Source organism: Oreochromis aureus, linkage group 6 (assembly GCF_013358895.1).
Source record: "Oreochromis aureus strain Israel breed Guangdong linkage group 6, ZZ_aureus, whole genome shotgun sequence".
Classification (NCBI taxonomy): Eukaryota; Metazoa; Chordata; class Actinopteri; order Cichliformes; family Cichlidae; genus Oreochromis; species Oreochromis aureus.
In genome coordinates, this window is record NC_052947.1 from 16,766,392 (window position 1) to 16,791,822 (window position 25,431).

Sequence of the window (25,431 nt, forward strand, 5' to 3'; positions counted from 1 at the left end):
GTCATATTTCATCTGATTTATTGAGGATATCCGAGATGGAATTAAATCAAACAACGGATGTAGAACAACTGATCTGATGCAATTGTGTCAGTCATATTTTGAAAGAAAAAGAAAATCCCATAAGGCAGTGCGACACACCAGAGTCAGGCATGATGCCAATTACCCCTCGCTGTGCCACACACTGATATCCCAAAACTGTACATTAACGATGGCAATATCCCTGAACAAATGTGTGAATTCACAAAGAAGGAGCCTTTAAAAACCTATGGAAAAACAAATGGCTTTAGTGCAACAGGTGCAAAATTATTTCAGTTTACAAGAGACAGAAAACATCTTACCAAATAAAAATGATCCCAGATTGAAAAATAAAATAAAAAACATTCCACATGGAAACATTCCACTAGTTACACAGCACACAGAACAAGGCATCTGCGAAGACTAGCGGATTTTATTAACTGTCGAGTAAGCCGTACGCTTTAAAGCATAGATAAGAGCCAACCAGAAGGTGCTGATTGTACTTTTTAAAACTGAATTATGATTTTAATAATACTAGGATTGTTTAATTGTATATATTCGTACTCTTCTGAAATGGAGTATACTACATTTATATTGATACTGTGTGATATTGTCAGTTATGACCCCTTTTCTAGTGATGTACACGTCATTGTACCACGGTTAATTTTTCAAGTGAAACACGATCGTGTTACCTCTGCTCTTTTCTCCCCTCTGTATCGACTAGTTAGAACGAAATGACTGCAGATATCTGTAGTTATACTAGTGCAGGTTTTCAGTTTATCGAAAACCAGTAAATGCATGATTTTCAATTTAAAGGTTGCATATTTCCGTGTCACATCTGAGATTACGGCATGAATGACACGTAAAACGGTATAGTTTTATTTTTGGAAAACATTTCTCCATATTTCACTTATTCTTCAGCGAGAGCCATGTTTTGTCTGATCTTGTGTCTTTCCTGGGTAAAACCAATTCTAGTTTAGCCTACTCTCTAATAAAACATAAAACAGCAAATTGATGTTGCTTACTAGTCTTTTAGTACCATTAAATCACCAAACATTCTTGAAGCTGTCACTGGAAGCAGTCCATTATGTCTTGCATGTTTTTTGTCAGACTTTGACTACTACATGGTCATTGTGCCCTTTTAATTGAGTTTGTCTTGTTTGCATCAGTGACGTTTGAAAAAATGTGGCAAGGCTATAATTGGGCCCTGCCCAACCATGTCTGGCAGAGTCTGTTTGCGGCACCTAAGCTAGGTGATCACAATGAGATCTGCCTCTGTCGGGTCTTTGGTTTGGTTGGTAGTTTCTTCATCCTGGGTTTCTTCAGGTCTAGCCTCACACCCTTCCTCCCACAGGGCTGAGCCGAGCCCAGCGGGTGCTGACAAAGAGTGCGGTGCGGGGGTTCTGCCCAGGCCCTGATAGTGACCCTTAGGAGAAACTGGATTACAAGCTGCTTCGGTGATGGCATCTTGAGACGCAGAAGAGAGCAGGCCTGATCGCTCACCATCACTTTGCGCCTCATTGAAGTAGGACTTTCTTGGACGACCCATAACTGTTCTTCCTGCAAATGTGGACAAAGAGAAACTTATTTTTTTAGAGAGGATGCAGTAAAGATCATGTTACGATGGCTCACACCAGTAGCAATGCTATTCATGTAGCAGTGCGTAGTAGTCAGTTCTAGATTATCACAGGTACATCTGCAGCAGGAACTACAGTACAGATGGTTTTGGTAGGTGTTTTTGGTTTGACAGAGTTTTTTCTGCTTGAATGGGATCACAACCATCACGTGGTCATTGCCATTACCATTTTGTACAGTCAGAAAACTGCACAGGAATAGCTTAAATAATCACTCACAAGGTGAACAACGATACCAACTAGCTTATGATACTGTAGCACTTATAGTACAGCAGGAACACGTACCAACATTGCGGACTTGTTCAGAAATATCTGCTCTGACATCGGAGATGTCCCACATTGCCCTGAAAGAGTCCAAACAAGACACCTCTTCGGCCTCCTGCACGTAAGGTTTGTAGGTGAAGCTAAAGTGATGGGCAATGGCTGCGAGAAACATCTCCACGCATATGATGAAATCCTAAAGAAAAAAAAAGTGGACAGCTTCATTGTGTTGCACTATTAGGTCCCATAGAATATATTAGTTCTGTTGACCTTGGTCAGAATGTTTGAACTATACTCACGTACCTGTAAGCCAGTAGCTACAGCTTCCACACTTTGCCAGTCCCATGTGCGCTTCTCTGAGATAATGCCCACTTTAACCAGCAAAGCAATGACCACGGCTTGCCTAAAAAGATTTACAGCAATCACAGTTTCATTAGCCTTGTTTTTAATGACTTTTTCAGAAATATCTGGGTCATGTCATGAAGTTTTAACACACTGAGATTTACCAGAAAGAGACGAAAACCACCATTTTCACACACAGGAATTTGCCGACTGGTTTGATTGGATTCAGCTCCTCTCTCAAAGCCTTGTAGAAGAGCACCAGGCAGTACATGGCAAACTAGATCAAAAGAAGACATAGAAAGGAATGGGAATGAAGGAAGGGAATGCTTGTAACAATTTTTAGTCCATCTTTTAACAGGATTTAGAGCCACCATTACCAGCTGTGACATATTGTTGAAGATCACCAGGTATGTCCATGCGTTTTTGAAACTGAAGTTGCCTTCATCGTACACTTTACACAGCTGACAGATTCTAGGAAGGAAGAGAAACACACAGCTGACATCAACAGACACCAAACAAAATGTGACTACAGTTAAACAATAAATCAGGTAATAACCAGAGGTTACTCACAAAGCAATGACTGTGGTGACAGGTCTTACTACTGTGTACTGCAACACTCCCAGCTTACATCTCAGCAGCAGAACCCTGCAGAGGAATTTGATCATCTGAATTAGAAGTGAATTGGTCTGAAATTCCAAGCAAAAGCCCGGTGAGCAGAAGTATCTCAGGATCACTTGGGCAGAAGCCCGAGACCGGCTTGATGATAACAGTTAACACCGAACTGTCTAAGTCTCCTCAACACAAACTAAGTTATGGCCCATTTTAGCCACATTGTATTTATATTCCTATTAAAACAATGAGGTTGATGATGCTGGCCATTAGGACTTCTTTTTATACATCTACACCAGTTTCTTATATACAAAGGACACCCAGATAAATATGGGCTAAATTAACAGCACACTTGACCAATTACCAATTACAGATGTTGTGTGACTGAGGCTAATTTGAAGCTTGTGACTTTCACTGACTTGTTTGCTTTGAGGAAAAAAAAAAAAAGATTTGAGCTCCAAGAGTTTAGTACATTAAGATGAACCAGTTTCATTTGTTTAAATTTACAAAACCTCTCTGAAATGAAAATACATCGAAAGAGAAAACATTGTGCAAGAAGACCGATGCAGATTAAATCTCTAAATTTTGGCCATTTCATTGAGACAGTAAGGAAACCTGACTATGGCCAATAATCCCAGTAAAACGTCAGTAGATTGTCCATAAAACTAACATTTTTGGGTCAAAGTATAAACAGATGGTAATGTTTAACTAACATCGCTTTTACAGCAAAGGTATGACCAACACTCGAGTGCAGCTAAACTCTGGGTCAGTGAATTTAACCTGCTGACAGCTACAGTTTGACATAAGAGGAAAAAGTTTAAAGGGAACTCACTCTCCCATTGGCCACGGTGGGCAGCAGCAGAGAGGGGGCAGGTGTTTCTGCTGCTCCTGAACCTCCAGCATCAATACCAGGTTGGGGTACTGGTTTTCCAGGTAGTTAAGCAAGAACGTCATGAAGTTGTAAATGACATACGCCTCGTAGCACTCCCTGCATGTGTCAAAATATATTGCTATACTGGGGTATTTCAGTGCAATCCACTGGAAACAAAAAAAAGATGAAAAAGGAACAATAACAGGAAAAGCTATGAGGTTATATAAACTCATAAACCGGTGTGCGATGGCTTTCATTATAAAAATACATAACTCACACTGTCCAAGCTGTAGATTGGAACCATCCACAATATCCTTTAAATAGAAAACACAAAAGCCTTAAACATCTGTTCTGGGCTCCTATTTGTGGCTAAAATGACTGTTAAGATCTTTACCTGATGATAGGTTTTTGAAGCTCTGGCTGAGTATAATGCACTAGATGCTGAAGGATGCCCCATAATGATATGGGTATGGTCATGAGGACAAAAATCCCAGCGATGAACCATGCTTTGTTATGAGTGCCAACCTGCCGGGACATGGAAAGGAACAGTCAACAACATTTAAGTCATTTAGCCATTGGAGTCTTGGAGGGTATCATTTAATACAAAGTCAATGGTGAAAGCAGTATTCAGATTCTGAAGTACAGAAACATTACAACCATGTAAAAATACTTAATTTCAAGTCCCGTATAAAGGGGACGTGTTTAACTAAATTGCAGTGCAGTGTGATGACTTGGATAAAGATAGTTTTTAAAGAAAGTACAATTAAGGAAAGACTGTTTTAGTAGAACACATCTGAAGAGCAATGAAGATGGTGGTTATTTAAAAAAATAAAAAAGGTCATCTATATTACTCTAGCAGACTTTGAGTTTTGAAAAAATAAAACAACACTTCAAAGTCTTTTTAATATGTAAAACATCAGCAATCTTAACAGTTATAAAACATTTAATGCCTTATTTACCATTACTCGCTCAACAACCTTAATATAGATTCCTATGAAAAAGTATTTGCCCCCTTCCTGTTTTTTTTTTTTTTTTGCATGTTTGTCACACTTTCCATACTGGATAAAGATATTCTGAGTAAATAAAAAAAGCAGTTTTTAAACGACAAGCTCTTTTATTCAGGGAAAATAAAGTTATCTAAACCTACCTGGCTCTATGTGAAAATGTAATTGCTCCCTAAAGCAAATAACTGGTTGTGAGACCCTTGGCAGTAAGAACTGCAGTGAAGCATTTGTGATAACTGGCAGTAAATCTTTCACATCGCTGTGCAGGAATTTTGACCGAACCTTTTCTTTGCTGAATTGTTTTAATGTCAATGCACTCTTATTTTAGTGGGCTGAAAACTCTTGGGAAGGTTCACCACGGCTCCAAGGATTCTCTATTTTTGGATAATGATCCTCAGCTGTTTTGACTTTCTTTAGATCGAGCTATGATGCTATGAAGCAGGCTAAAAGTTGAGATTTTTAGCCTGCTACGCTTTGTCAGACAGGTCTAATTTATGTGATTTCTTGATTTAACAGGTCAGCTAAATTGAACTCAGCGTTCCAAAAATGGGGTTAATCACAGTTAATTCAAGATTTAACAAAGGGGAGAAAGTTACTGCTTCACAGTGTGTCAGATCGATCTGGATAGTATTGCCCTTAATAAATTAAATTATCACTGAAAAACTGCATTTGTTATTTACTTGGTTTAACTTTGTCTGATTTTAAAATTTGTTTGATGACCTGAAACACGTACGTGGGGATGTAAACAGGAAGGTTGGACATACTTTTTTACAGCACTGTACTTTGCTATTACTGCACAAACTGGTAGGTTTGCAAATGCATTAATAAGTGGTTAATGATGAATAATGAAGAGCTAACCAGCTGCTAATGTACATGATAACAAGTAGCCAGTTGATGGTGAACATGTTTGTCTTTATACACAGTTGTACCCAAAATAACACAACGTCACATAAGTACTGTAACAACTCACAACTCTATTCAAGTGCAGTATGTGAGAACCACGTGTTATCTCTGTGTTAAACCAACACATCTCCCCAGAAAGAAGCATGAGCAACAACTGCACTGACCTTTGACTTCTGCAGTTCCCAGATGCACAATGGCAGGACCACTAAGAGCAACAAGATGTACAACACAACGACCAATGGCCGGATCCATCTTCTCCAGTTCCCACAGGAACACGGCATCTTTCACAGAGACACTACAGGGCACCCCTTTCTTTTACTAAAGACCTGAACAAACGTCTTCAACACTTTACGCACTTTACGTTAGCTTAGCATACTGTTACCCTCCTATCGGCTAACCGCGACTCTAAAACAATCCTTTACTAATGTGTAAACGTATGTCGACTTCTTCTCTAACGTAGCGATTCATTCATGAGAACAAAGCTGCTTGATAACAACCAGCTCATATGACTCCAATTTTAAAAGCGAGGCTGCTAACATTAGCTTGTCAGCTGATTCACCATGTAAACAAACGGTGCTGGAATAGTTCCATACTGCCAGGACACCAGGCTCCACAAATCTGTAAAATTATAATTCACACTAAATCAAGAGACTAGTTAAAAAAAAATATAAATATAAAAAGTTACAGCCGGGAGAGGTTTAGAGATTAAAAAAGTTTCCAAACTGCTGTTATTGTTGTGTGAACTTCCTGTTTTTTGCTTCAACTAAGAGCTCCACCTAAACCCCTCAACCTGATTGGTGGAATTGTGGATAGTTTGGTTGAGCTATAGCTTCCTGACCGTATGATATGTGGTTTCGCCAGCAGATGGCAATGTGAATTAACAATTATCAGGATCCCGGCTCATTTGCTATATGTAGGGTATCAGACGTGAAACAGATTCAAAACATTGATGCTGAGATAGTAAATATGTCACTTTTAGGACATACAGAGCTTGAGTATATGTGGCATTTTTTTCACATAAATTTTGTCTGGCCTATTTAAGAAACGTTTGGGTTACTGGTTTCAGTGAAATGGCAAATGGGATTTATTCCCATTTCCACTGGATACAGAGGCCTGTATGTAGAACAGTAAAGAGTTTGTTTTGTTTGACTCTCAGATGAGGCTGTGCAGAAAGGATCCAGAGCAACACTAAGAACAAAACTATTGGTTTATCTCTGTTCCTATTTTAAATTTCTATCTAAATTCATAGAAATGCACTGTCTATATTTGGGCAGGACTACAACATATCAGAGGACTAAACGAAGCTTTAAATTGGGATTATTTATTGTCTCTTGTTTATTCCATTTACTTTCAAAACCAAGCCAAAGATGAACATTTGTGGGTCGAAGTTGCTTTATGGGTATTATTTTCTTTAAATAATAAAAGTTTAAAAGGAGCCCTTTTCTTTTTATCCTTTCTTCTTTGTTTGTATTTGTATGTGCAGGCGTATGAGTGTGTTTCTCTGTAAAAATGAAGGGAGGCAGAACTTTCCTTTCTGTCGCACCATGTCTACACTGCCCCACAGTCACAGAAATCACTGGTTGTTGGAGGACAGATTGTTCATGAATTTTGTATCAATCCTTTTGGCTTTTATGAATTAGAAATAGTCTTTGCCACAAGTAGCGCATGCGAGTGCCATGGTGGGTAGCTTGGAGGGATTGCCATGCAAAGTGGCATACAGGGTAGAGCCATGTAAGGGCAGGGTAGATAAACATATGCCGTGTTTGATCAAACCCAAAAACATATTTAAGCATAAAGGATGTGGCGTCCATCAAGTCAAAGTGAATCGCAGCCATAAGTGCAGTATCTCGTACGGTATAAATGGCAAATGAGATGAACAGAATGGATGGGTCTGCGGAATGATAATAATAATAATCAATACAGAAAGAAGGAGACATACTGTCTGGTTGCTGATGCATCAGCCAAAGTGCACCTCCTTTGTCAAAGAAATATGTAAGACTCCAGTAGTTCAACAATTACTTATTTATCTTAATATGTCTGCCAAAGGCCTTTGTGTCAGGAAATGTTTAGACTCACTCTTACTCTCACCACTTATAATATTGTTCAGGAAAAGAAACACGGAGAGGAGGGAATCAAACAAGTTCTTCCAAGTCACACATCTATCTATCTATCTATCTATCTATCTATCTATCTATCTATCTATCTATCTATCTATCTATCTATCTATCTATCTATCTATCTATCTATCTATCTATCTATCTATCTATCTATCTATCTATCTATCTATCTATCTATCTATCTATCTATCTATCTATCTGTGTGTGTGTGTGCGTGTCTATGTGTGTGTTCCTACATTACCAAAAACAAGTTAATTTTTATTTATTTCCATGTACTACATTGCTGTGAGTTCTCTGTATTTTTATTTGTTTGCATTTTTGATTGATTTTTATGAAAATAAATTCAACTTATAATTCAACATTGCTCTTCTGTAGTTGTTTGCTTGTTTAGTAATCCAACCTTGATCTCAAGCTTTAAGAAACTCTGTTCTAATATAACCAGTCAGCTCATGTTTGGAGTCTGTACACTGGATGTAGTTATTGTTGGATCTTGTAGTTGAAGTTATTTTAAAACAGATTTCACTTACCATAAATAGATCCCATGAGCCAATAAATTAATAAATTAATAAAATAAATATCTGTGAAAGTAACTAATTCTTCTTCTTCTTTATTTTATTAAGAAAATATTATTAATAGAACCAATAAAAGCAACTATATAGTATATATATATATTTAATAATTTTAAACAATTTATAAAGCACACCTATTGAAAAAAAAAACACATTTTAAAAGTATCCATATGTTAAAATAAGAAACAGATTAGGATACAGTAATGGTAAAAAGGAAGTACACCCTGTTCCAATTCTAAAGTTGTCTTGTCAGGATATAATAACAATAATCTGATTCTTAGCAGATCTTTAAATTAGGAAAACCTGAGATGAACAGCAAAAGATGATATGACACCATTTTATTATTTATTTAACAAAAACTGGGCCAAAATGTGAATTGTGTATGAAAAACTAAATACAACCTTACTACTTCCATAGGAATTAAGAGGGTAAGTAGCAGCCAGATAATCACAATGATTGATAATCAAATGTGTGTGAGTACATATGATCAGCAGACATTTTGCCAGTTTTCTAGCCTGAAGTCTTTTAGGTGTGTGTGTGTGTGTGTGTGTGTGTGTGTGTGTGTGTGTGTGTGTGTGTGTGTGTGTGTGTGTGTGTGTGTGTGTGTGTGTTAACACAAGGCCAAGGATGTAAAACATCAGCAATGATCTCAAAGAACCAATTGTTGCTGCCCATGAATCTGGGAAGGGTTAAAAGGCCTTTTCCAAATGATTTGAAGTCCATCACTCTACAGAGAGAAAGATTATTCACAAATGGAAAATATTCAAGGCAGTTCTTCCCAGGAGTGGATGTCCCAGGAAATTCAACTCAAGGTCAAAACAAAGATAAACTGCAAAAGAAAAAACCCCAAGAGCTAAATCTCAGACTCTACAGGCCTCAGTTAGCATGTTGAATGTTAGAGTTCATGACAGTACAATTAAAAAAAAAGACTTAACAAGTTTGGAAGGGTTGCCAGGAGAAAGTCATCTCTCTAAAAAGAACATGGCAGCACAGCTTAGGTTTGCAAATGAACAAACCACTCAAATGAATAATGTCCTTTGGAAAAACAAGACCAGAGTGGAGCTTTTTGGAAATGTTTGACAACGCAGTCTTTGGCAAAAACCAAACATAACATATCAGCACAAACACCTCATATCAACTGTCAAGCACGGTGGGGGAGGGTAGATGATTTGGGCTTGCTTTGCATCCACGGGACCTGAGTACTGTGCAGTCACTGAGTCAACCATGAACACCTCTGTTTACCAAAGTAGTCTAAAGGCAAATGTTAAGCTGTCTGTTTGACAGCTTGAGCTTGGGCCAAATTTGGTCGTGCAACAAGACAATGATCCCAAGCACAGCAGAAAATCTACATGAAGAAGAAAAAGAATGGAGAATCGAGTTGAAATGGCTGAGTCAAAGTCTCGACCTTAGCCTGATTCTAATGCTGTGGTGGGACCTTTAGAGAACTGTGCATAAATGAAAGCCTGCAAAAATTAATTAAATTGATGTTGTAAAGAAGACCACAAGAATGCGAGAGACTGATAAAGACAATAATGTCAAGTTCTTGATACAAAAGATGTTCCTGGATTTTAGTTTTTCACACATTGATTGTGCATTTCGGTTTATTTTTTGTTAATGACACAATGACAGGGTGTAAAGCTGTGTTTTGCAGTTCATCTGAGGTTATATTTACTTAAGTTTAACACCTGCCAGTGACCAGATTTTAAAAAGTTCTTTTGTGATCTGTAAAACCTTGGGACTGAAAGAGCATGTGCATTTCTTTTTACCATGACTATATAGGATATGACGGCTGCACAGACTTGACACTAAAACTCTTGGGTCTTTCCAAATTAAAAGAAAATGATATTGTTTGTGTCCTCCTGTCTAAGAAAAAATCTTTCAAAAATAGGAATTTCTTTTGATTATATGAAAAGGTCTTGATAACAAGTAGCCATCAAATATATTTGCCTTGAACATTGACTAGTTTTTAACATATTTTTACTGTATCCACCAAATCAGAGTTAAGCTCTGCTTGGACAAGCAGTCTGGATCTTTCAGATCCTCTATTTGTTTCCGGGCTTTATTTAATTCACTGCTGGCAGAAGACAAGATTCCCACCAAATTCTCTCCTGGCTTATTTTTTATTTATTTATTTTTTTGTCTCCACTTCATTGAACTGTAACATATGACATTTTAGTGACTGCAGTTTTGAGGAATTTCTTCAGAGTTACAGGAAACCGGTTGTGATATAATGCAAGGAATATGAAACTATGTCATAAAGTTCATGACCAGGCTGAGATTTATCGCCAATAGCTGAAACATAAACCAGACCGATGTCTGATAAACCTTGACTGCTACAATGGCCTGTTGGTCTTGGATGATTTTGACTTTGTATATAGGGTTACACAGTTCTGGTAACTGTCTGCTGTTGAGTGTGATGGAGTGTAATCTTGGGTTATTGGCACATTTGCTCACAGCCAAATTGTCACATAATACAGATTTAGGGAAGCAGGGTTTAGATGCATTTAGACAATTAAAGCCATGCTAAAGACAGACTGAAACGAGGACTGCACAACTATGCAAACTATGCTGCTAATGGTCAAACTTTTCAGTCCTCTGCCCTACCCTCTGAGCGAGTGAATTATAAGTATCACATTCCCACCATCCAAGCCGTTCCACATCCTCTCTCCTGACATTCGCAACCCTTAGGGCTTGAGTGCCAAGCAGGTCAGTGTGTTTCAAATCACTCCCAGACGCCTCTTTCTCACAGTTGCAGATGAGAAACAGGAGGGGAGGGGGGACCTTGACTTCTTAGAGCAAAGCAACACAATGGTTGAGTAAACGTCCTTGTTTCCTACGATGGAAATTGATTTATTGGTATAAGCAGCAGCATTAACATGAGGTTAACACGTTAAATCAGTGACAACAAACATATACGCAATTCATTTTTCTACAGATTATTATGAATAGCTTTTGAGTAGTGGTAAAATAACACTGTACAGATAGAAACTGATCTATACATAAGTGTGCAAAACACTCCAACTAAAGAAGTGCTAGTATTTGCAGACACAGCACACACTCACACACATGATAGTGCACATTCAAAGTCACACAGGTTTACGGGTATCTCTCACAGATGTAGAACACCAGAAAGGAGCTATTCTGTCCTGTCTCCTTAGCATATCGCTGCCATCTTACTGGGGGCTCCACGACAGAACAAAATATTATGTTGATATTCACATAATGGAGCGCCTACCAGCTGTAACAGTTGTTTGTGACTTCTGTTGCATTGCATACTAACCCGTGAGTAAGATGGCAGAGAGTTTACAGCTTATTGCTCAGTCGTTGGGTCCTTCTAGATCAATGGTGTTCCCACATCAAATAGAATAAGGCATTATAGTTGTTTTGTGGTGGGACACGGGTGCCACATAAAAATACTTGATCATCATTTTGGGAAATGCTCCTCTTCGCTCTTCTGGCATCGTTGAGTTGAAAAGAGATACAGTACAAAGCTTAAGCCATCAGTTTGTAAATGTAAAGGATGTAAACACAGGAAGAAACTAGCAGCGATTCGGATTTCTGGGAATATGAACGGAATTTTGCAAACTTATCGCGGCTTTGGCACCACTGATCGGCAGTGGGATCAGTGAAGTGATCAGCAGTGGGGGCTAGGATTACTGTTTCTCGACACATGATTGGAAAATATACAAAAAGGCTTACACATGCAACATAGAGCTTTGGTTGTCCACTAGAGGCCCATTGTGAGTAAGCCCATAAAGCAATGGGCTCGTAGCCCATAAGCTCTAGGTTAGGTTAGCTCATCTAGGAAATAACTGCACACAGTTGAGAAACAGTCCAGATTTGAACAAGAATGTTCTTTACATAATTACCTATTACATTATACTATTTGACAAAGTTGCTAAAAATGGCTAACATGGCTAAACTTGATACATGGTTCAGTTTATTTCTCAGTCATTAACTTCACTAAAAATGCTTTGAAAACATCTGAAGCCAGTGTAGCCACACCTCTTATTTTCTTTCAATACCGCTTATAAAAGTAAAACAGACACCATGATTTTACAAGAAGCCAAAATATGTTTTGGAGATATAGAGGTATCATTAGCTAGCTTAATGTTCTTTTCTGTGACCCCTTTGAGTTAGTTATGTTCTACCAGTGATGCATATAAGTATAGATGGATGTGTTATATATATGATGAAATGTGTTAATAATAACCAAGTCAGGTCCCCTGTTTTCCCTTGTTTCCTGTCTTTATGCTAAGATAAGCTAAACTAAGCTAACTGTGTGCTGGCTGTAGCTTCACAGTGAATTAAATGACCGGCAAAAAACCAAGTATACACATTTCCCAAAATGCGAACCCACCTCTAAATGTGGAGTGTCTACCATCTCACAAAGTATTCTTTACCTATGTCTTTATAAAGGTGATTTAGGCTGAGTAAAAATATTGTTACTGCAGTCTAACACTTTATAAAAGTGGTCATTACATGAGTATATATTTGCATTGGGTTATAAAGCAGAGATGTCAAGAAAACTGTTGTATTTGTATGTTGAAATTCACAGTGTTGTAGGAATTTGTTTTGGTCAATGGTCAGACTTTTGGTTACTCCTTTATCTACCTGCAACCCCATGTTTCCTGTTGAGTCAGCTGCTTTAAAAGAGGACCTGACTTTTTGTGAAGTCTACTGTGCAGTATGCTCACTAGAAACTAGAAAAAAAATTGTGTTTTTGTCAGTGATTTTGTTCAGATACATCCAGAGTGCACCCCTTTCTTGATAACTCAAAAAAAGCAGTGGGACTTAAACATCAGGCGAATAAACTTTAAAGTCATCCTCTAGTTTATACCACGTAGTAGCTCAAGGAATAATAAGTATGAGCCAAATACACTGTACAACAACTGTCACTAGCATGCTTTCCTGTTTTTCATTATCAGTAAGTAGCAAACTCCAGGGGACTCATCACTCGTCATCCCCTCTGACGGAGAACAGTCAGCTTTTTCCTTCCTGCAGCATCCTTCCCAGTGGTGCTGCCCTTTACAGGAATAGCACACTTGGCTCCTGATAGAGAGCAATTTATAGTGAGGCTCAGCTGCTTCCCTTTAAAAGTTCTCCTCCTCCTGCTTTCCTCCTCCTTCTTCTTACAAGCTACAGAGTCACTGTCCGTGGGTGTGGGAACAGAAGGAGTTTGTTGGAGGAAGTTTAGTCTGCTGAGAGGCTCAGGAAACACCAGCGTATTGAAGTTCCCCAATCCATTTTCATCCCTTTTATTCCAGTTCCTAATGCATGCCCGCCAGATTCATGTTTTGCTTCTGCAGTCCTCACGTAGATTATTGTCTGAATGTATACATTTTTTTGATTTATGTATTATAGTATGAGTATTGGTCACATTTTAAGTGCTTGATGGGGATACGGAAAAGCTTCAAAGACCCTCCTCAGCCGGGAACTCAGTTGCTGTACTTTCTGATGCTGCGGTCAGTGTGGAAGTTGTTGGGCTCTGGACTTTTACACTGAATACTGGTGCCATTCATGGGTCCGGTGCTGCTCAGCTGATTGTCGGAGTAACACCAGCAGCACAAACACGACTTGGAGAACATGTGAAGAGAGGAAAGGGAACATTTTAACATGGCAGCGTTTGCAGACAGGATTTTTCACTCTTGTAGATCACATTTCTCGTTTGCTCCCTCGACTCCTTTCTCGTGCAAGCTTGAAACATGGTTAATCTCAGTCTCGGTCCCTTTGACATAAACTAACTCGTGACCTCGGCCAGTAAAATTAGTACATAAATCATCAGGCTGCTTTTACATTTTGGTTACCAAAAGTCATCACAAGCTAAGAGTTGTTTGCTTTCCCAGCCTGACCAAAAACATTAGAAGAAGTGTGGGTGTGTGGAATAAAAAAAGAGTGATTTTGCATGCATGCCACGTGTGTATATATCCATGCCTACCATACCTTGAAGCAATTTTTGAACTTCTTGCTGACAAAGTAGAGGATAATGGGATTTATGCAGGAGTTGATTGTTGCAAGGTTGAGTCCAAAGTAGTCCAGGATCAACAGGAAACTAAAAACAGAGAACAGGAGAAATATTGAAGAAATAATTTTCAAACATTTTTGGAAGCCTAGCTTCCAAAGAAGCTAGTGACACCCTGAGTTAAATCGCCCCGTGCACTCCCATACTCTTTTTCCCAGTAGATTTTTGAGGAACTTGTTTGTCAGAAGTCTATTCTTCTAGAAACTCACTTGAGCAGCTCACATCGCATTTTCTCTGTCTGGTTGTAAATCATCTTCTTAAGAAGCCTGCTAAGGTGCAGTGGGAACCAGCAGAGGGCAAAGATGAGGACGAGGGAAAAGACAGCTTTGGCCACCTCTCTCCTCTGCAGAGGGAAACAACAGATTACTGTGTAGTCTGAAGATGATGTTTAGCTAATGAAATGTCAAATGTTAAAGCAATGGAATAAACACTGGGATTATATTTAGAGAGAAAAGGCTATTTAGAAATGTTGTTGAACCTGTTTGAGGTGCTCACTGAGAGCGATCCGGAGGCTGCCATTCCTGCGGTTGAGCATCTCGCAGGTCATGAGAGTGTAGAAGATAGCTGTGCAAATCAGTGGTACACAAAAGTAGAAGCCAAACAGCCACCAGTCCTTTGCATCTCTGTAGAACTAGAGAGCGACAAGCATAGTGACGCAGTTAGTTATGAAAAACTGCAATAAATTCATGTTTTGCTGCGACCTGGGAGTTTGAGACTAGGGAGCTGAAGGTTTATGACCTACTGGGAGTCCAGACCGCCGAGCTCCACACATTTCCCATATATACATATTTATTGATGCCCCTTAAGCTTATCTTTGCACATACAATAATGTGAAAAAAGTACTTTTTCACATGATCACATACAGTCCTGTGAAAACACCCCACGATTCAATAGCTGGTTGAACTACTGTTAGCAGCAATAACTTGAGGTGATGATTTTCTGGAAGACTTTATCAGTCTCTCACATCATTGGAGGAATTTTGGCTCACTCGTCATTACAATGTTGCTTCAGTTCATTGAGGTCTGTGCGAATCTGTTGATGCACAGTTCTCTTAAAATCCCACCGCAGCATTTATTTTTTATTGCTTTTTCTGGTATGTTTGGGATCATTGTCCTGTTGTATGACTGAATTTTCAGACAGATGGCTTGACATTTGACTCTAGAATACTTTGGCATACAGAGGAGTTCAGTGCTGACCTCAATGACTGCCAGGTGCCCAGATCTTGTGGCTTCAAAAAAAGCCCAAGTCCTCACCACTCCACCATTGTGCTGACAATTGGTATGAGGTGTTTGTGCTGATATCGTGTGTTTGGTTTTTGCCAAACATGGCATTGTCAAACACGGTCAAACTTTCCACTTTGGTCTCGTTTGTTCAAAGGACATTGTTCCAGATGTCCTGTGGTTTGTTCAGATGCAACTTTGCAAACCTAAATTGTGCTGCAGTGTTCTTTTTAGAGAGAAGAGACTTTCTCCTTACTCCACTTCCTTTCTCTTTCCAAACAAGCCGTACTTGTTCAGTCTTTTCCTAATTGTACTGTCATGAACTTTAACATTTAACATGCTAACTGAGGCCTGTAGCTCCTGGGGTTTTGGCAGCTTCTCTGAGCATTGCATGATCTGACCTTTGGGTGAATTTGCTGGGACGTCCACTCCTGGGAACACTGGAAACTGTCTTGAATGTTTTCCACTTCTTAATAATCTTTCTCTCTGGTGAATGAAGGACTTGAGATTCTTTGAGAAATAGCCTTCCCAGAGTAATGAGCAGCAACAATTTGCCTCTCTAACACTGTGTGTACTCCTTGACATGGCGCTAAAACACACCTGAATGCTCCAAACCAGCAAACTGCTGAAATTTCTGCTTTTATAGAGGTGCTCACATTTGCTGAGGATCAAGTCTCCTCTTAATTCTTATGGAAGACTTTTTTTTAACCCTTTAAAACCAAGCGTATCGGATTTGATACATGTGTTTTTGTGAGTTTTTGAGACTTCTGCATCATCAGCGTGACTTTTTTTTTACCCTCAAAAAATCATATAAATTGCATGACAAATTTGTAATGACTAAATTGCAAAAATATGGCTTATGTAGCAAATGTGATACAAATTAAACCTCATATATGCAGATTCAAATTTTAGCTGTTTCTATACATTTTGTCTAAAGGTAATAATCTATAGTTCCATTTCATCTGCTATTCACGTGGCCCTAACATTTTTAAAAAGCCTAAATAAGATGTCATATGTGGTGTTGGGCTATGGAAGTAAATTGAAAATCATTAAACTGGACTTCATGCTATAGTAGAATCTATGCTTTTGTAACCGAAACAGTTCTCCTCACACCACTACCAGCCTCCCCCTGTACTCCAGTGTTAATGAAGTCCATGTGAATGCTGCTCTGTACACAGACTGTGTAGCAAGTCTGAAATCAAGCCGTTCTAATTACACTGTGTATAATAAGAGCCTCTGGTTTTCTGTGGTTCTAAAAAATATTCTAAATATGCACTTTCAAAACCCTACAAATCAGACCAAACCTTATTACACCAAGTTTTTCTGGACTCTTTCACTTCGTAGAACCACTTCAGGTTTTGGTATCTCGTGCTTTATGGACAAAACAGAATTTGGTGTCTTTCAAAAATATCCTATTTCATTGCTATTAAACAATGGCACAGACTTTAGCACTGTATTGATATCTGGGAGAGATTACCTCAAGGGTATGCACATGTGGCCTGAGCCTGAGGCCCCAGGTCTGTGTAATTGCACTTGGCCTGCAATCAATTACGTGGCCCAAAATTGTGAAATAGAGCATAATCGCTAAGAAAGACTAAGACGGCCAGGTCTATTCCTTTAATATTCACTGGAACGGATTCATGTCTGCATTCTAGTTTTCTCAAGGTCTAAACATGCTTTACTGGGGTACCGATGCTTTAAAAACATGCGCCCATATATGATAAAAATAGCACACCAGTGCACCAGCTGTCCATTAGAAACACTTACCGACTCCAAACGAACAATACAATGCTTTTACGATGATGGCAATGATCATGATGGAACTATTATGCTGATCTTACACTCTGAGTAGTTCTCCCACGTGTGTGTGTCCCATGTCAGCAGTCCAGGATGAGCATTTTGCCTCTACATTACAGAATCCAACAATTCTTTTGCACATTCTGGCTTTAGCGCAGTCTAAAAAGTCGGGCACAAAATGCAATTTCTTTAAAGGGATGGCAAAGTGGTAACAGCGCACCTCCATGAAGGCACTCTGGGGACTAAGCATGCAAGTGCGTATGGTTTTGTTGCCATAGTCGAAGGTGATCAAGTCGAAACCGATGGCCTCCGGCACAGCCAGGATGAGTGAAAGCACCCAGATGGACACGATCTCAATGACGGTGATCAGAGGGATGCCCACGCCCTGCACTCTGCTCCACGATGCCACAGCCCGGTATCTGAGACACAGCAAGACACAAAGTTATCACCTGGCATATGGCTTTTTATGCCATAACTGCTTAGATTAAAGCACCGGCTGATTTTAAGTTACTGCAGTAATGACTGTAATTGCTGCAGTTATCCTTACAGCACCCTGGGATACAAATAATGTAAGACGAATATAAAATGTCAGTTTAATGTTTAAAACAGGTCAGCAAGAGTTCAGCTGTGTGATAGAAATGTAATACTAAAGTAAAGTTTTCTTCATCTCTCCTGATTGACAAAGCTAACAAGAGCTTCCTTATGCATGGCAGCACACCAAGCACAACAAACTGCTCAGTCAGCAAACACTATCAAAATGTTAAGAATTCATGAGCAGAGATGATCAATTGTTTATTTTAAATATCTAATATTTATATCTTTGTGAAGCCTCCAAACAGACTGGCCCATGTTGGCAGAGGGGTCTGTGTGTTGGCTTGTGTTTCCCGTGCACTGAATACTTGTTTGCTTGTTTGTTTCATTAATGGAAACCACTTGTCGAAATGTTTTAGTAAAATCGGGCATCAAGATTTTATAGCAAAAACAATATATTTTTCATGACACATTTGAATTTCTCTGTTGAACAACATGGTGGCATTTATATTTTACTAAGTGGTAATGTATCCACCTTTTCCTCTTCCTCCAACATTGAAAAGATACAAAAGGGACTCAAGCACTTTCATAATACACACACACACACACACACACACACACACACACACACACACACACACACACACACACACACACACACACACACACACACACACACACACACACACACACACAGATGAAGATATGCTACATTTCCTGGAAACAAATGGAGAGCATCTGCACTTGAACTACAACCGTACAGCGCTGCAGCCTGGCTTTTCTCATAACAGAGGTCATTAATATTGTCTTCTTATAGCTGAGCCCCGGTGCTCTAGGTGAGCCTCTTATCTATAAAGTTGAGCGTAGTAGATAATATGAGATGACCGTGAGCTTCAGCACTTCATGATCATCAATTATTCATTAAGGAAATTCTATTAAGGTGCTATTAAAAAAAGAAGTTGTCAATATGCTTGCAATCAACATACTGTAGACTAATGTTAACATCAGAAGTAATGTGTGCAGCTTATATATAATATACGACTCCATAAAAGAAGTAAAGAGTCTCTTTTTTTGAGGGGGGGTTGGTATGAAAAAGCACAGAAGTTGCAGTGAAGCAATAGAAAAGAAAGCAAAGGGATGACTCTTGAGTGATTATGCACAATCAGCACTGACGTAGTGTAGCAAGTTTCCTGGAACAGATGATCTTAGCATTCCTGCCATTATCCTGAAATCCAATCGAAATGCTCATACATTTTGTTGAAATTAATTCCAACATCTCCTGTTTATGTTAGAAAAAAATATTTGCGAGCAACTAATCTAAAGCAATGTTCTCTTGTGCCGAGCACAATATGGATTAATTGGCACGGCTGGTCGGCCAAATCGAATTTGTTTAATTTTCTTTCCAGTTGTTTGGCTGCTGTTTTCAGCTTCTAATTTTTCCATCTAAGAAAAGCGTACGCTCTGTAGGAAGCTGCTGCTTTTAATAATGGGGAAAAAGCAAAAACTGGTTCACTAGTTAATAAAACTGAAGTTCACACTTAAGCAAATACACGCACAGATGTCAGGGAAATATTGGTGTACAGTGTGAGCTTTTTAAATGCCAGATCCTCATATAAGAGCTCTCTACTATGTGACTGAGCAGTGTGGCAGTGTGGCAGCACTGACCTGTCGACGCTGAGGGCGCACAGATTGAGCACTGTGATGCCCACAGATGCTTTCTGCAGGAAGGGAAATAACTTACAAAGGTACAGGCCCACAATACTGTCATTGAATGGGAAGCTTGATGCCAGGAGCTGGAAAAAAAGAAAAAAAGAAAGAATTTAAATCCCATTTAGTACGTATTCTTTACGCACATCAGCAAAACTCACACTTCCCCGATGTATCGTTAAAAAGTAAATAATTTTCTTTGTCTTCACATGCGTTTTACAAGCCTGCTGTTACTGTAGTTTTCCCGACTAAAATGAATCCTTTTGCATAATTAAGACCTTCTTAGTGGATTTTACTTTGAAGCCCGTCAAAGATCCGGCAGTGTCATCTTAACACCACTGTCAGTCTGACAGGGACCACTTCCAGTATTGGAGAAATCTCAATATTGGCTTTATACTTTTATCACTAGTGTCTAACAGTTGTTTTCTACTACTTCCTTTGGTAAAATTAGTCAGGGTCACGTAAGCACTTGGACACTGAAGCGTTTTTCAGCAGCACAAAAGTTTTGCAAAGCAAAACAAAAGACAGTGTTTCTGGAAACAATGTCTTTGCCCCGAGGAAGACAACAGGAGGTTTCAACATTGTAGATGTGGCTCTTTCTTTGTTTATGCATAAACTGCTCCCCCATGCAGAAGGATTGTTGTTTCCTCTTTGCACATGTGTTGCTCAGACTACAAAGTCACTCTGCCCTCAAAGTCCCAAGATAATTTTAACCAGGTGCTTTTTTTTTCTTGGTTAAACCACATCCTATAATGAGCTCAAAGGATCAGGTTGACTGATCGCTTCATTTTGCCATCATTCTTTATTATTGCAAAAAACCATGACAGTGTTTACTGAAAGAAATCAAACGAAGGCAGGGGGCCCTGTAATGATTTAACATAGTCATTCACATTCTGAAGAGGTTCCAGCGTAAACAAAAGCGTCGACTCAAACCAAACTGAAACGAGCTGCAGTTGTGCTCTCGTGACAGTGTCTTTTAAAGATGCTGATAATCATTAAAAGACTGTTTAACATGTTTAACAGTTGCTTATTTGGGTAAAACTAATAATAATAATTATAATCCTCATAAAGACAAGAATAAAACCAGTCGATTTTAAACATGACCAACCGAATAAGCTCCCATGTTCCTATTTAACCTCACTTTTATTTGGATTATAAAACATTTAAGTACAACAGTTATTTATCACTTGTGGAGCAGTGTGATTTGAAAAGCCTGTCTCAGGTCAGCGCAAGGCCAGTGATGTGTGTGACTACAGACTGATTCTTATGTTTAGTTATGTCAGCCATACTGCTGCTTGTCTCATCGCCACACGAAGGCGATAACAACCCGGCTGATTAGGCTTTCCCATCTATTTGTACACTCACTCAGGCCCTTTCCCACTCACCCCCCTCTCCCCTCTTCTCCAGCCTGCCTGTAATATTCCACTTTATCTGTGCATATCGCCTTCGCTGTCCCTGCATTTCATCATATTCGCAGCGAGACGTGTCACTCAGCAGCCTTGACATGAAAATAAGAGTTTAGAGTAAGCAAAAAAAACTGTACCTTGTACACATTGATGGGTATATCAATGACAATGTAGATAAGGTCGCCCAGGGCCAGGCTGGCAATGAGGGCGTTGGGTCCATTCCTCATGCATTTGTGCTGGTATATAATCCTCAGCAGGGTGCCGTTGCCCAATATCCCGACTACAAAGACTATAATGGAAATGGTGGTGTTGATGTACTTAAAATGCGCGCTGATTGAGGTAGCTACAGTGCAATTAGGTGGCTTCTTTACTGTAGTCACGTTGCCAGAGCCAGATACCACCGCTTGTGTCCACTGGTGGATGCCGGGCGCCGTGCTTGGACTGACAGTGCTGTAGAGACCGGATTGGAGGGTGGAGTGGACGAGAAAGCTGGAGAGAGGGTCCTGCTCCGCTTCAGCTCTGTTTATCTGGCAGATTCCTCTGGCTGCCATACAGGCCATTAGCAAAAACACATGTCCAGCTGGAGAGCCCATTATGGGACGCATTGAGCGCTTTGATATCACTGACAGAAAGATGGTCCCAATGTATCACTGGTAAGAAGAGAAAACAAACAAAAGCAAGAAAGACGTGGTTATTTTTCAGAACGCTCACAGTAAATCTGAAAAGACGGGAGTGTAATGTTAGAAGTCAGAGATGACGAGAAAGTTTGATGGCCTTAATGTCCCTTTCAAAAGCTATGAGGAAGTTCAGCAACATCTTTATGACTTCAAAAAGGTTTTGCCAAGGGGGCACAGATGGATGATGCCAGGAGTAGTTACAGTGAGGATGAGGCATCAACAGAACACGTCGGGGATCTGTTTTGCTCTCAGTCAATCCTGGATGAAGCAGCACTTGGTTGTATCGATAATGTTGCAGCTGGACGTTGGGGTTTTATCTCAGCTTGTGCCTTTTTGACAACAAGCCCTTCATGTGAGTTTGATTTCCTATGTTCTGCATTCTCCATCTGTTTCTAATTTCAAAAAGTTTAGACTTGCGGTACTGAGCTTTTTATAGACACGCTGGATTGATTTCTAGTTAGCTGAGTAATGCAAGAGTCCAGGTTAAAATAAAAACCAGATGAAGACCCCAAACCCACAGAACTAAGAGATAGTAGTAGTAGTTTATAACTTGAATCCCTCTTCTTATTAAAAGGAAAAAAAACAACAACCCTACAACAACAACAACAACAACAACAACAACAAACTTTCTGGACAAAATCAGAGTAAGAGAGAAAGTTTTAAACTATCACATCCACGGTGAAGCGCTTTTCATCATGTCACAGTACCGGCAACTCTTATAGCCCAGAGTTCTTCCTGTTCAAAGTCCCAGCTGTCACCAAGTACACAAAGAACTATTTAGCAGCCAGCCCTTCAAGTAGCATCACAGTTTAGCATCAGCATGACACTGCTGGGATCTGTGACAGCACACAAACTGATCTATCCATAAATAATAAATACATTTGGTTTTCACCTACCGCTTCTAAAATGTCTGCCTGGCCCCCTTGGAAAGCGTCAGGCAAACTTTCAGCTGAAGCCCCCAGACATCTGTATCACATCACATGAGTAATTAACGCACTATCAAAGCCGCAGCGTATCCCACTTGGTTTGAGCAATGCACCCGTCTGCTCTGAGGTGCCTTCGCATTATGGCTCAGAGTTTCCTGTGGAGAGTTTGCAGTACGTCTGAGTGTGCGCGTGCTCAGTTGTGTGAGTCTGAGGTTTTGTGTACCTCTACATGTGTATATGTGTGGGTGTGTGTGTGCGTGTCAGAGCACCAGTGAGAGACACTTTGACTGGGTGGGATAGTAAATCTCCACCTCCCTTTGGTAACAGACTGGGCCCCCTTTGGAAACATCACCCTCCTCTCTTCTCTCTCCTCTCTCAGAGGCACCGCCTGCTGACAGTCATCTCCAAGGCGCAGCAGCACCCACACACACACACACACACACACAAGGGCAGGGGCATCTGGGAGCCCAACGCCCCTCCAATCTGCCCCTTTCCTTAAATCCCTCCCACCTCCACTTTCAATCCCCTCTGACTCGCATTATGTCTTGTATACATTACATACAACTGTTTCCTCACACAAAAGGCAGAAGAGATTAGACTGGAAGGAGGAAGGCAAGAGGAAGTCAGTGTCCATGTTGTGATGTTGTGTTTGTTTCATCTAAGAGTGGGAAACGGAGACGGGAAGTGGGAGCTAACCATCAGTCAGCCTTTACATCAACATACTACGAGCTGTGTGGGTGGCCGAGCCACATCACACTTTCTTAACTTTTGATTTATTTAAGGTGTGAAGATGTATAATATCTGTTGAATAAGTGATAAGTTAGGGAAAAAGCATTAAACAAGCGTTCTGCTCCATTACCAGACTTCTAAATGAACAAATATTAAATCAGCTTCACCGTTTTAAGGGGGAAAAAAAACCCAAAACAGAGGAAAAATAAACAAAATTCCCAAACTGAGTGCTGTCTGAGATAACTAGACGCCTGAGATGGGAGAAGAAGCCATTTCGATGTCAAGCGAGAAGAGTGCTTGTGCATCAGTGTCCATTATGGATTTCAAAATAGTTTATGATGTGAGCTGAGAGCAGGAAGAAGGCTATCGAAGTCACCGCAATCTCTGCTTTGCAATGCCAAAAAAGCTGACGCAGCAACTGCACAAAGAGGAAAACACCACTCAGTTGTATGCCATTCCTGATACAGAACTGGCTGCATATAAGCTAAAAGTGAAAAACTGTTTTCTCAATAGATTAAATGGCCAAAAAAGCGACAAAAAGTTGTGTTTTATGTTGATTCTGAGCATTTGTGGACTTTCCAAAGTTTTCTTTTGCATAGAAATAAGCCTAAACCTGCACTTTATGTCAAAGGTATTTCATTTATTAGGCACTTTTGAAAAATTTAAGCTGTATCTACGTTACAGCGATACATATACACGCAATTGTTAAGAAGCAGTAGATATAGTTTTGTGTGCAACATGCTGTAGAAATCATATATTTATTATTGATCATGCACACACTACATGACGAAAGAAAGAGAAATCCGGGTGAAACGTACACATACATGCACACATGGTATATGCAAGCACTCACTGATTGGCTGTGGCCCTGAGCCCTTCGGTGTCAAAGGGCGCTGAGTGAATATCCACTCAGTCTCTATTGTTTAAATATGTTTTCTCCTGAGAATTTTAATTTCTCGTGTGAGGCTCCGTGCCGTAGGTTTGTACAAAGGTTTCCTTCTACCATCGTCAATCCAAACTAATTGATGAATGATGAATGACCTCTTTGCAAAAGTGATTAATCACTAATGTGTTATAGTTATGGGCTCAGTAAAGGTTATTTATAATTATGAGAAAGCATGTCACAAATTATTTTCTTGTTTGCATCATGTCATTATAAAATATTTGTCCTGATAACCTTAACTAATAAAAAATATTCAATTTTCAAGATGAGGTTAAAAATTTATATTATTGCTATCAAATGTAAATTAATACTATGTGTTAAATTCATATATAGTTTAACAATAATATATATATATATATTGTGAATAAAACTTTTATGCTTCCTCAGATAAAGTATAATTTCAGCACATATGGTTGATTTTCAGGTACTTTTCCTACAGTCAAATGTGACTTAATTGGGTAATGCCAATATTTACAGCCATCTGAAATTAAAGGGATCGTGTTTTCTTTAATTGTAGTCATGAATATATCATGGCTTCTGAATTAGTTATGGTCAGCAGTGGCGAATATTTAATTTATTGGAACGTGATTTGCTGACGGCATCTGATTTCGTACCCCTATTTTTTCCCCTCCAAAGTCCCCTGATTGTTGGCAGCTTCTATGACATTTTAACTTTTTTTTTTTTTTGGAGGGGGGTGGGGGGTAGAGTCTTTGTTAGTAAATCCATTAATATATAAATGATGAAACCTTTACCTGCTCCCAGTTGCTTTGGCTTTCATGTTGTTGTTGTGTTGTTGTTTGGATCGTAATCAGGTATTAATGCCATTCTGTCTGAACTCAAAGATGGCAGGCTGCCTGGTAATTCATATGCTTGTTCTCTGATGGCATCTGTCGAAGTGTGCTCTCTGCATATTGGTACATACCCTATGGGAAATTTCAATCCAGCCCCAGACTGAGTGGGATGTAAGCAATTTCTTAACTGGGACACTTGCGTGAAAACAGAAAGAACAGAGAGAGAGAGAGGGAGCGAGAGAGATACTGGGAGAGAGGGACCGAAGCAGAGAGGGAGGGAGAGAATAGGTTTGAGGCCAATCCTACAGTGACAAGCAGCGACAGAGTGAAGAGGGCTCAGTATACTGCCTGGCTTTA

At 39.6% G+C, this 25,431-nt stretch overlaps 2 protein-coding genes across 2 annotated transcripts; both read right to left on the reverse strand.

Moving 5' to 3' along the window:
- Nucleotide 1: 1 nt before the first annotated feature.
- On the reverse strand, nt 2-6,412 carry tmem184c (transmembrane protein 184C). Its single transcript, XM_031752330.2, has 10 exons — nt 5,804-6,412; nt 4,127-4,257; nt 4,010-4,046; nt 3,694-3,899; nt 2,823-2,897; nt 2,630-2,723; nt 2,417-2,529; nt 2,214-2,313; nt 1,935-2,106; nt 2-1,575 (listed from the first exon to the last, which is right to left on the reverse strand). Exons 1-10 carry the CDS (start codon nt 5,918-5,920, stop codon nt 1,265-1,267), a joined length of 1,356 nt encoding a protein of 451 aa, XP_031608190.1. The 5' UTR covers nt 5,921-6,412; the 3' UTR covers nt 2-1,264.
- Nucleotides 6,413-11,147: 4,735 nt separating this feature from the next.
- Nucleotides 11,148-22,845, reverse strand: ednraa (endothelin receptor type Aa). Its single transcript, XM_031752158.2, has 8 exons — nt 22,582-22,845; nt 21,146-21,658; nt 19,561-19,688; nt 17,585-17,783; nt 14,826-14,978; nt 14,557-14,690; nt 14,269-14,377; nt 11,148-13,901 (listed from the first exon to the last, which is right to left on the reverse strand). The coding sequence occupies exons 2-8, from the start codon at nt 21,611-21,613 to the stop codon at nt 13,764-13,766; spliced, it is 1,329 nt and encodes a 442-aa protein (XP_031608018.1). The 5' UTR covers nt 21,614-21,658; nt 22,582-22,845; the 3' UTR covers nt 11,148-13,763.
- Nucleotides 22,846-25,431: the final 2,586 nt, after the last annotated feature.